General features: G+C 40.7%; 1 protein-coding gene across 7 annotated transcripts in view; it reads left to right on the top strand.

Moving 5' to 3' along the window:
* Positions 1–12,683, top strand: part of DNHD1 (dynein heavy chain domain 1) — an 82,369-nt gene that overhangs the window by 21,025 nt on the left and 48,661 nt on the right. For 4 of the 7 annotated variants that reach the window (XM_017893625.1, XM_017893620.1, XM_017893619.1 and 1 more), the window contains 5 exons: positions 1,874–2,128; positions 2,239–2,376; positions 2,510–2,561; positions 9,770–10,035; positions 10,126–10,369. In XM_017893625.1, the coding sequence (XP_017749114.1) occupies positions 1,874–2,128; positions 2,239–2,376; positions 2,510–2,561; positions 9,770–10,035; positions 10,126–10,369 (955 nt within the window). Of the gene's footprint in view, positions 1–1,873; positions 2,129–2,238; positions 3,140–9,769; positions 10,057–10,125; positions 10,370–12,683 lie in introns of those variants that run through there. The other 3 variants (XR_001889519.1, XM_017893623.1, XM_017893624.1) reach the window with 3 other exon arrangements.

Raw genomic sequence — 12,683 nt, 5'->3', positions numbered from 1 at the left:
AGACTCCACCTCATAATACCATCACCTTATGGGTTCAGATTTCAAAATATGAATTTTGGAGGGACACAAACACACAGGCCATAGCACTATTTAAAATTAACAATATATCTCACAAATTTCTTTACCCACCAAATCTTTTGTAGAATACTTTATCCTCTTGGATTCATTTTCCTCTGCCCGGAATATATTAATACTATTCCTTATTTTTTTTAAGGGAGAATCCGTGGATGGAAAATTTTCTGAGTCTTTGTATATCTAAAAAATGTTTTTATTTATCCTCAAACTTCAATGATACTCTGACTAGGCATGGAATTCCAGGTTTTTTATTATTTTTGAGACAGAATCTCACTCTGTTGCCCATGCTGGAGTGCAGTGGCATGATCAGGGATCACTGCAGCCTCGACTTCCCGGGCTCAGGTGATCCTCCCACCTCAGCTTCCCGAGTAGCTGGGACTACAGCAGTTGATACCACGCCCGGCTAATTTTTTGTATTTTTTGCAGAGATCAGGTTTCACCATGTTGCCCAGGCTGGTCTCAAACTTCTGAACTTAAGTGATCCACCCTCCTTGGCCTTCCAAAGTGCTGGGATTACGAGCATGAGCCACTGTGCCAGTCCTAAACATTTTTTCTTATAATTTGGATGTTATCACCCCTAGTGTTGGTGCTTTAAAAATATATACTGATTATGTTCTGTGGTATTAGCAATTATTATTGTTGTCATTGGTATGGTTTTATCCTAATAGCACTCAGTAGGCTCTTTCAATGTGAGATTATACATTCTTTTTACAAACATTTACTGTGAAACTACCCCATGCCAGGGCCTGTGTTAAGCAATAGAAAAATGAAATAAGGTATAACAAGATCGCCTCCTAAAGGAGCTTACAGTGTAGTCGATGAGTTATATAAATAACAAAATCATGGTGCACTGGACTAAGGGTTATGAAGTGGGAAGCACTGGGTATTGGGGAGTATTTTTAGAACATGGAAGAGAACACTTCACTTAGTCTCATATACAAAATCATCATACGCATAGGGCATGTCTGTATTTGATGTCCCATGCTTAGGACTTAACTGTCTTATGCTTGGGTCTGAGAAGATTGGGGCTTGAGCTCATGGATACCAGAAGTACAATTCACAGACACCAATCAGTTCTAATCACAAGCTCTAGGGAGCATCAAAAGGGACAGGAGAGCATGGAAGACAAAGGATCCATCTGGCCAAGCATAGCTTTCTGGTACCTCTTCTCTGTTCCTCAACAATGAAAGCCCAGAGTGTTGGCAATTGTCAGCAGCCTTTATAGGCTGAGGAACCTCCCAGATCTGAAAGAACCCACAAAAAGGCTCCCAGGCTCTTATTCCACATTCCCTCTCCTCTAATAGAAAGTCTATATCAGTGCCCAGAAACAGCTTCTATTGTAACATAAAGCAATATCATTCTACTCAGCAGGCCACATCACTTGGCCTAATTATTACCCAGAGTCCATATCCTGAAATTATTATTTAGCCTTATTCATCCCATCTTTTTTTTTTTTTTTTTTTTTTTGTCTCTTCTATGCATTGTGAACTTTTACATTTACATATACACAAATTTTCTATTTGAGTTTCACCCTGGGGGTTTTCAGTAGACAGGCCTGGCCTACCGTATTAGCACATTGTGACCTCTCAATATATGTTCTCTATTTCATATCTTCTCTGGTCACTTAAAATTGAGGGGTCAGGTGGGGTGGGGTAGACTCTGCTAAAAAGGAGCCCTCCATGTGTATATCTAGGTTCTAGGTCCCAGACTCCAGGACCTGAGAGGTTGCACAGACTAGTGGGTGGCTGGTTTGCTCTCCATCCCCCATCTCTGGTGAGTTTCCACTCTATGCTTACAGGTTCACGAGGACACATACCACATGCAACAGGGCCTACAGGAGCGAGTGCAAAACTGCGACAGGATCAGGGCAGGCCAAGGCTCCATATACCTTCAGAGGGTACAGCACAAACAACTGGAGCAGAAGTTGAAGCAAGCAGAGGCCTGGTGGCTGCAGCTGGGAAAGTTTGCCCGCCTGGTCGACTACATGATTTGTCAGAGCCTCATTTCTATCTTGCAGGAGCAGATAACCTCTTTTGTGGCCAACATCCTTCAAGTGAGGTGGTGGGTGGCATATGTGGAGGTGGCAGGCAGTCCAGGGCCAGATGCTGAGGAATGTATACTGACATCTAGCCCCTCGACCTTTCCTGACCCTTTTTTTTACAGGCCCCAAGGCAGAAACCCTTTCTCTCATCACAGCTGGTCTTTGATGATCATGACCAACTGTCTCATGTGCCCCGTGTTGAAAATATGATTCAGATTCTAACTGGAGGCTTACAGTCTGTCAAGATCTCTGCCTTGCAGGTATTCTGGATTGAGCAGAAAGCTGGCTGTGGGAATTCCCAGTTCCTATCCTCTGAGTAATCAGACTCACAACCTGGTTTGAATCTCTCATTGTTTTCCCATTTCTGCCCCTTCTCCATATCCTGACATGAAGGTAGTACAGTCTGCAGACCTGAAGACCTCTTCGGATTCCCTGTATTCTGAAGGTATTCAGGGAGACCTAGGCAGGGGGTAGGAAGGCCGAAGGAGGGTAAGGGCACAAGTACGAATGGCATGGGAAGAAGACAGGAGGTCCAGGCTATAGAGTCAGGCATTGGGTGTGGATGGAACAGCTCTAACCTGGGTACTGCACATGTGTGTTGTGGGTAGAAAGGTCAGGGAGTGTTTTTGCTCACAAATTCATGTGCTTCTGTGTATGTGCGTGCAGTGAGAGGGTGTATGAAAGAGTGTGAGTATATTGTCCTTCCAAACCTGGTTCATCCAAAACTCTGTGAGGTTTTTCTCCAGTGCCATAATTGCATTTCATTTACTACTGAACTTTATTGCTAAGTAAATTTGTTCTTGTTTGAAGAGCTCTGCTTGCTCAACACTTGCTTTATGTCCTATAGCTCTCTTTCATTTCATATGGATTAATTCATTAGTATTATTGAAACATTTCATGGTTACTAATTATTATTATCAATCTTCACACTTATTAACCATCAGGGTGGAAATATATCTTCACATTTCCCTTATTTAGGATACTAATGCTGTCACAAATAAAATCATTAAATGCAATCAGTCACATCTGACTCATCGATACTTTTTAATTTCCCCATTCAACTTCTATCTGTTCATTAAGAAGAATTAAAGACATAACATTAATTTTAGGAAATAGGTGACAAGGAGCAAAAAGGTTCATTGCAAGGATTCTGTGTCTTTTACAAATTATACACCAGTTGGGGCACATTATTTTCCCCATATAAATTTAGGTTAATTGATAGAGACTATTGATATTTGTGGGGTTTTTTTTTTTTTTTTTTTTTTTTTGAGATGGAGTCTCGCTCTGTCACCCAGGCTGGAGTGCAGTGGTGGGACCTCAGCTCACTGCAAGCTCTGCCTCCCGGGTTTACGCCATTCTCCTGCCTCAGCCTCCTGAGTAGCTGGGACTACAGGCGTCTGCCACCTCGCCCGGCTAGTTTTTTGTATTTTTTTAGTAGAGACGGGTTTTCACTGTGTTAGCCAGGATGGTCTCGATCTCCTGACCTCGTGATCCGCCCGTCTCAGCCTCCCAAAGTGCTGGGATTACAGGCTTGAGCCACCGCGCCCGGCGATATTTGTTTTACATGGTGCTGTGGAAAGAAGTAAGGCTCTGGAGTCAGACTCATTAGTTTACTAGTCTGCAAAGTGGGAATAACAAACATACCTAACCTGAAGAATTATTTTAAAGATTAAAAGAGGTCATGTGTCTAGTATGGTGCTCAGCACATAGAAATACGTGCTACAGATGTGCCTTCTTACTTTATTAGTATTAAAGATGTAGATAAATCAGACATTTCACCATATTTTCTCATCATATGCAGTACTAATTCATGTTATAAATATGCTGTAGTATTTTTTGAATGGTTAAAAGGAGCAAAAAAAACCTCTTGCATTTTTATTCTAAATTCTAGTGAAGCTGAAAATATTCACCTTCCATGTCTTAGGTTGTCCCTTCTGCTTTTAAAAAAGCACACAGACTGGTATGTTTAGGGGTGAAATGTCATGATGCTTGTATCTTACCTTCAAAATGTTTAGGGGAATGAAAAGATAGAAGGAAAAACAAATAATGCAATGTGACAAAATGTTAATTGTTGAATCTAAATGGATGGATAAGGGTATTCATAGTACCATTTTAAAACCTTTCTACAAAATTTGAAGAAAAAAGGGATCTGAATGGAAAATCAGATTAATAGAATGGAGTAATCAAAACCAAAGTTCTTTTTGTTGTTAGTTTGTTTTCGAGACAGGGTGTTACTCTGTCACCTGGGCTGGAGTGCAGTGGTACAGCCTCAACCTCCTGGGCTCAAGTCATCTTTTTGCCTCAGCCTCCCAAGTAGCTGCAACTGCAGGCACATACCACCATGCCTGGCTAATTTTTAAATTTTTTGTAGAGATGGAGTCTTGCTATGTTGCCCAGGCTAGTCGTGAACTCCTATCCTCAAGCGGTCCTCCTATCTTGGCCTTGCAAAGTGCTGGGATTACAAGCATGAGCCACCGTGCCCAGCCAGAACCAAAGTTCTGTTGTCCTTAAATTCTTTAAAAAGAAGAAAAAGTTTTGATTTGCATTTCTCTAATGATTGATGATATTGAGCTTTTTGTTCATATGCTTGTTGGCCGCATGTATGTCTTCTTTTGAAAATGTCTGTTCATGTCCTTTGCCCACTTTTAATGGGGCCATTTTTTTTTTCTTGTAAGTTTAAGTTCCTTATAGATGCTAGATATTGGACCTTTGCCAGATGCGTAGTTTGCAAATATTTTTTCCCCTTCTGTAGGTTGTCTGTTTACTCTGTTGATAGTTTCTTTTGCTATGCAGAAGCTCTTAAGTTTAATTGGATCCCATTTGTCAATTTTTGCTTTTGTTGTGACTCCCATTTATAAGTGGGAGCTAAATGATGAGAACTCATGGACACAAAGAGGGGAACAACAGACACTGGAGCCTACTTGAGGGTGGAGGGTGAGCAGAAGGAGAAGAACGGAAAAAAACAATTATTGGGTACTAGGATTAGTACCGTGACAAAATAATCTGTACAAAAAACTCCTGTGACACGAGTTTACCTATATAACAAACCTGCACATGTACGCCAGAATCTAAAATAAACGTTTAAAAAGTGGAGTACATTTTGAATAAATGTAAAGAAGTAGCAGTTAAAACACTACTAGTAGTCTTTAAAAAGGATGCATCCAACTGAGAAAACTTTTACTTAAATGAGGCAAAATTCATATGGCCTTTTAACTAAATTACAAAATAATTTCAGTAGCCCCACTTACACATAAAAGTATGAAAATTAACTCCTTTTCAATATAAATGTATACATTGACTAGATTCTAATCACTAAAAGAATACTCAGTGTATTATTAATAAAATAGTTGCAACATATTCTCCAGTCTTAAACTGTGTTCTCCAATATTTTCCAGAGAACATTTTACAACTAAACAAGAGAGTATTACTATTACTATCTGACGTCCTTACAATCTTATCAGATGTTTTCTGCAGTTCAAAACTCAGAAAGCACAATCAGATAATCACTTTTCTCATCTGTCAGATGTCAAATTCAAAAACCTTAAACTTTAATATGGCAATATCCTATTAAGATTGGAATAACTTTTTGATATTTGAGGTAAGATAAATCTGTTACACTGAAAAGAGACGAAGAATTGCTTAATTTTAATTATATAATCTCTTGATATACATTTTGGTTGGGATAGCCAACCAAATAGCTATGATTGATTCAGCCTCTCCTGTAGATTGCATGATTTATTCATAAGCTATGGCAAGGGGATATGTCATGGCGCAAAATAACTGGCTTTTAGCTACGGGCAAGGGCAGATCCTCTTAGAAGGTTGTGTATGGTGGGGGAGGTTGCAGTCTTCAGCTATGCTTGTGTTTGGCTATAAACATCTATTATATGGGCCTGAGTATGGGGGTTGATTTTGGATTAAGTAATCTTAACTCAAAACTATGTACACACCTATAACTAGAAAATTCATGATGCAGCTAGATTCAGCCACAGTGGCCTAAACAATGACAAAAACAAAACAAAACAGGAAGTCTTGAAGTAGGTGCTTCCAGAGCTTGTTCAGTGGCTCAGAAGTAGTCATAAAGTACCAGGTTCTTTGTATCTTTCCGTCACTCTTTCCTGCTTTTAGCTATATTTAAGAGCCAATTCTGTAAGAGAGGTATGTGTGGCAGAGGAGGCCACAATAAAATGGTTTTTGTTTTTTTGTTTTTTTCATTCTCAGGCTTGTTGCCTCATAGTTGCAAGACAAGCTGTAATGTCAAGCATCCCATTCTCAAGCAAAATCAGGCAGAAAAGGAGAGGCAAGATTAACAAGAGAGCTCTGTGTCTGACTCTCACTTTTTGCCAGGAAAAGGAACCTTTTCCGGAAACTCCCCGTCAGACTCACTTTTACATCTCACCATCAAAATCTGCGTCATGTGTCTACCTCTAGCTGTAAGAAAGGCTGGGAAATCAAATGACTGACATTCTCAGTGTCTTATGGAAGGCAGTTCTCCAACCATAGAGGAAGGGAGAAGGGAATAGCTATTGGATAATCAACCAATGTGCCTTTGGAGTTCCATTCTTCAGGTAGACTCTGTCCACCTGGCAAGCAAGAGAATCACCAGCAATCTCTACATCGTCATTTCATACTATACTCTTTCCCTTCTATCCCTCACTTAATCTTAGTTCAATATCTTTAAGCCCGCCAGCAGTCCTTGTGTTGAGATATTTCTAGTGATTTTGTTTGTCTGAAGGTCACTTTTTACTAAATTTCTCAGGAAGCGCTTGTAGGAACAAAATTCTAAAGTCCTTGTATGTTGATAACAATTTGTACCTTTTGAAAGTTAGTGTTGCTGAATATAAAGTTGTTGGTTTATACTTTTTTCCTTTGCATATCTTAAATATGTTATTCTGTTTTCTTAGGATATTATGAGTTGGTATCAAAAAGCCTCTGATAATCTAATTTTATTTTCTTTACAAAATCACTTGTTCTTTTTGCCTAGATTTTTTTTCTTTTTTATTGAAATCTAGTTATTTTAGTTAGAATATGTGTTGGTATTGAACATTCTGGGGAAGGATTCTCAGGTATGTTCTTTCAAAATGTGGCTTTATATCTTTTTTTAAATTTCAGAACAATTTTCTGAATTACAATTTTAATATTTGTTCTCTTCCCTTGCTTTGTTTTCTTCTTCAGGGAATCCTGTTACTGATACATTAGATCCTTTTCACCCATCCCCAATATTTCTCCCTTTCTCTTGAAATCTTTTAAAATTTTAAATTTCCTTTTAGTTGTATAGTTACCTTATTTTACCTTCTATTTTTCTTAAGAAATTATCTTTTGAGTTTGTTTGCTCTTATGTCCCATTTTAGTTAAATTTCTATTATGAAATTGTTTATTCTTTCATTTCTAATTCTTTCCATAGTTCTGTCACATAATTTCTGAGTTTTTCTAATTCTGATATGTGTCCTCTCATGACTTCTATCATGTTTCTAGTGTCTTTTAGCTTGTTTTTAAATAGGCTATAGTTTTGTGTGGTTTTCGACATGCTTTCATTGTCTCTAGGGATTTATTCTACGCCTTGCTTTGTTTTTTTCTTATAAAAGCTTGGTATGGGGTTTGATGTTGATACTTTTCTGCTGCTCATAGAAAACTGGAAATTTTAGCTTTTCTTAACTTTCAAAAGAAGACTTGGTTCAAAATAGTTCTCTGACCTCTGAGTTTCACTTTCTATTGTTTTCTGTATTTAAAAAAAAAAAAAATGATGGCTTACTTTTGAGGTTTTCTGGTTTTCCTCCCCTACCTTCATCTAGACTTTTCCTTTTTCTCTATGGCTGCTCAATCCTTATTCTACTCCCAGGATTTTCTCCATGACGAGCTCTGTCCCAAAAGGGAGTCCTGACTGTTTGGTTTCAAGAGTACACAGGACATAGATTACTTAAGCTTCTATAGACCTTACCTCACCTGTTCTTGGAGGGGTAAAACCCCCTTCCAGTTTTACCTGCTATTCTCAAATGGGCCCTCTGCCTCCCCGTAAATGCTTAATGGCTGTTTGGGGGTTTTCTTATTCTTAGGTCCATCTGTTGCTTCATTGTTTCCCTCTGCATCATTCATCACAAATGGTGATGTCATGTGTGTTTTGAGGTTGCAGGTGGTTTGACCCTACCTACTTGTATTTTGGGATTTATGAGGATCCCTTGTCCTCATTTGTTAAAAAATGTTATCCTTGCATTTTTGGTTTTACTATCTAATTGTTCTGTCATTTTTATGTGGGCATTTGGGGGAGATTTCAAAATGATGCTGCCATTGCCATCATCTTCTCAGAATCTCTTCTGGCATTTTTTTTAAAGGATCGTTCTTGTTCTTATATGGAGCAGAGACTGCAAGGTGTAGGAGGCAAGGGCCAATGCAGGGAGAAAAGTTAGAAGGCTTTTGCAATAATGCCGTAAGAGATGATGGTGACTTGGGATGGAGGAGGAGGGCAGGTGGTGGTAAATGTGGTGAGAATTGGTGGATTCTGGATGTATTTTAAAAGCAGAGACAGCAGGATTTTTAAATGGGGGGATGTGTTGTATGTGAAAAAGAGTCAAAGGTGACTATAAAGATTTCAATTGGAGAAACTGGAAGAACAGAGTTTCCATTTACTGAAATTGGAAGACTGCAGTTTTGGCGGGGAGGAATTAGAGTTCATTTTGGCTCTGTTAAATTTGAGGTGCATGTTAGACACCCAGATAGAGAAGTGAAGTAGGCAGTTATTTAAATGGGGTTGGAGTTAAGTGAGAGATCTGGGCTGCAGATAAATTTGGGAGCAAATAGATGGTACTTACAGTCATAAAGCTGGATGAGATTTCCTGGAGAGTGAGTACAGTTGGAGAAGAGAAGAGATCAGCTAAGAGTACTACAGGGCTTGGGTGTGGATAGTATGGCTCTTATTTTTGAACATTTTAATTATTTCCTTTATTTTGTGTGAAGTTTTAACACAAATACTAAACTTGTCAATTAACCTGTTCCTAAAGAGTTAATGAGTGGCTAGGTTCAAGAATATTCTTTAAGACAGGTAACTGAGGACTGGCATGTTCAATATTCCTTCCCACCAACTCCTATGTTCTGCAGATGCCGGAGACTACAAACTACACTTCCCAGACTCGCCTGCAGCTAGGTGTCATATACAATTTAGGATCCACCAGTTAGAGCTACAAAAGACTTTGATTCAGAATTGAATTAAGTGGGGGAAAATCAGGGCATATGCCATCCATTCTGTGGATCATAGCAGAGGCAGTGTGTTTTGTAGTTGATGGTGTGACAGTGACATCCCATTTTGCCAGGCAGCATGCAGCGCTAGATGCTCAACCTAGAGTGGTTTTGTATCTTAGCTCTTCTAATTATTCTGCAACCCATTTAATATTCTGTAATAAGTCCCTCCCTGCTTAGACTAGCTAGAGTAAATTATGTTATTTGCACATGAACCCTAACTAATAAATCCCCTCCATGGGTCTGGTATTTTACATTTGTAATATAGATGTATGTGTTAACTCACTCATGAGCAGAGAATGGGTGTGTGTGTGTGTGTGTGTGTGTGTGTGTGTGTGTGTATACACTGAGGGCAAAGAGAAGGGAAGGTTGTTTGTGGGCTCTGGAGGGTACTCACGGACAATTATGGCATGTGCTCCACTAGAAGAAGATGAAGAGGAGGACTCAAAAACCGAATTTCTGATGCCCAAGTTCCAGGGTCAGCCCAGCGATGCTGTGAGCATCTTCTGTGGCCCGAATGTAGGATTGGTATGGCCCTGGAAGTCTCACCCAATTGCTGGTATCTTGGAGGTCCACGGGTATCGGCTGCGGGGCCAGTACTTCCCCCGCAATTATAAGCAGCTGGAGGAAGACCTGAACAACAACCCTCAGATCCAGCAGGCACTGAATATACAACAGGTGCTGCTGGAGGTGAGAACAGTGGTTTAAGGGATAGGGTACTGCCCACCAATTCCCATTATAGCCACTTGCCTCTGCTCTAAACACCTTGTCTGCCCTTAGGGTGTGCTGTGGGAGGTACAGGAATTCTGCGGGGAACATCATTGGATAACAGGCATTTATGAATTCCTGCAATCCTGGGTGCCTCAGAAGCTGGAAGACATGAGAGGTGGTCCCATCAAGAACTACGTGACACTGGTGAGCCGCCTAAATGTTTGGCAGGCCCGTGTCTCCAGTATGCCTATCGAGTTGCTCACAAAAGGCAAGTTGCTGCTACTTAGCTGCCGTGATGTACAGACAGAGATGGGTAAGCACTACTTCTCTTCCCTCTCCTCCTTCCCTTTTCTGTACGTCTATTCACATGGCCTGCCTTGGTCCTGGAATGTCCTCCAGAGACCTTTCGGTGCGGGCCTCTTATTGGACCTATGAAGCCTTCCAAAGCCCGATGGCCCTTTCCTTTGCCATCCAAGGTATGCTCACTGCAGAGGCCAGCCTCTCTGTTTTGTCTCTGCTCATATCCTGTATTCCTTAGGAATCATGTTCCTGTGCTTGGGCTACTAAGCTCAGTGTCTTTACAGAGATTCTTGGGAATCTAGGGTGCCTTCTCTCTGCATGTAGCAGAGTGAAATTTATACTACAATTTGCATGTGTAAAAAGCTACTCTCTAACTGATCTTGTCTTACTCTGTAGTCCTAACTTCTACTGGTAGTGAAAGAATGTAACCTTTCCAATTAAAGAAAGCTCCTTTCATTTAAAGCAGTCACTTTTGGTCTGATTCAGTCTATTTGGGGTATCTGGGCAACTGAAAATTTATACTATAGTTCTGGGTTATTTTTACTCTCAAATGTCTTTTGCTCCCTGTTCCTTCCCAAGGTGCCACCTGTACTGGGGAAGGCTGGTGGGCTGGCTTCTGAGGTGTAATACTTCCTTGCCTGGTCTCTGTCCTCCTGACATTGCTGCTTCTGGTGCTGTTGTGTCCTGGGCTGGTAGAGCTGGGGTGTGTTTTCTTGGCCTTATAGGGACCTGGAGTGTCTATCTTTGCTGACCCGTCCTTGCCTTGGCATTTGCTGGCATAGCTGATCCTTGGGGTTTTAGTGAATCCTTCATCCAGTCTCTGTCTTAGGCTGGCTACCCCCACGGCTTTTGCTTCAGGGTCCCTAGCCCCTCAACACAGGAACTTCATCCAGGCCACTGGCTATCAATTCTCTGCTATCCTCTGTATTCCCTGCCATTTGGGAGTTGTGGGAAACTGGTAAGCATTATATCTGCCCCTCTTTTTACTACAACACATAGCACTATGATTTCTACTCTGCTGTGACTATTTCATGTTAGCAAGGGGCACCCTAAAAGATAGTCTCTTCGCAAAGTTCTATATAGAAAGTGGGGCTCAAGAGCATTCTACTATCTATTTTCTCCTCATCCTATCTCAGGTTCCCTCCTCTTGCCACTTCCTACCCATACTAAGCCAATGCCCAGTTGTTGGTATCCCTGGGTCTCTGAGAAATCTGGTTTATGACCTAGTCTTTTATCCTCTTTCTCTTTTCCCATGGGAAGGATATCTCATGCTATTGTGTACTAGCTAGTGCCTCAGCCTAGAAGTTTGCCATAGAGAGGCTCACAGTGGGGTAGATTGGGAAGCCAGTGATTTGTTCTTTTCGGAAATATGGAGGTTGTTCTCTTTCCTCACCTAGCCTCAAGGATGGCAATAGCCAATAGTATCTACTTCCTGTGAAGACTAGATTCTGTTGGACCCATGGCTTCCCAGACCTGCTTTCTTTATGAAGGTTAGAAGCCACTGGGGCCTGGAAAGAGTTTGCTTGAATGCTCTGCTTGCTTAGCCTTCCCTGTCTTGGCTCTCAACAGAGGAAAACACATGTATCATTAGGTATCCAATAGGCCACTGAAACTCCCTGCTCTTGTACAAGGGGTTCGGGCTGGCAAGGCAGGAACGGGGAGGACCTATGATTGTTTTGCCTTCTCTCTGGTCCTGTTTTGGTCAGGCTTTACTTCACTGCTGCTCCAGAAAACTCATTGTTGTTCTAGTTTTTTAGCTTCTTGATCCTCAGTTCAAGACCCACTAGCCTCTTCAAGAGGAGCAGGTGGAGAGAAATAAGCACTGGATTTAGAACCCTGTCTCTGTTTTTCACTTGCTTGGTAACTTCAGATCACTGTGTTTTAGTTTCTTGATTTGTAAGCTAGGCATGATAACACAGTCACTCACAGGGTTATAGTAGGGATGATTAAGTGAGATATTATTTGCAATACTCCTAGCATTGAGTGTAGTATGCAGTAGGTGCTCAATAATTTTTTTATTTCACCTTATCCCCTTGTGTCTACTCTCATCCTTCTTGCTGATCAAATTTTATCTAACCCTCTAACTTAACTCTGTTGTTTCTCTTCTTCCTGAGCTCGCTTGAACAATGAATGGCGTAATTATACACTCTGATGAATTAGCTTCACCAGAAACTTGGAGTCACCCTTTACTCCTCCCTCTCCTTGATGTTACTACATCCAATGTGTCACCAAATCCTTGTCATTCTTTTGCCCCCTAAGTATCTCTTAAATCTGTTTTTATCCATCTCCAGCTTCTAATCTCAAGGGAGTCCTGGTATACATATATA

The sequence above is a fragment of the Rhinopithecus bieti genome, unplaced genomic scaffold (genome assembly GCF_001698545.2).
Source record: "Rhinopithecus bieti isolate Rb0 unplaced genomic scaffold, ASM169854v2 scaffold_24049, whole genome shotgun sequence".
Classification (NCBI taxonomy): Eukaryota; Metazoa; Chordata; class Mammalia; order Primates; family Cercopithecidae; genus Rhinopithecus; species Rhinopithecus bieti.
The sequence above is the reverse complement of the archived record's forward strand: the minus strand, read 5'-3'. Positions and strand labels throughout refer to the sequence as shown.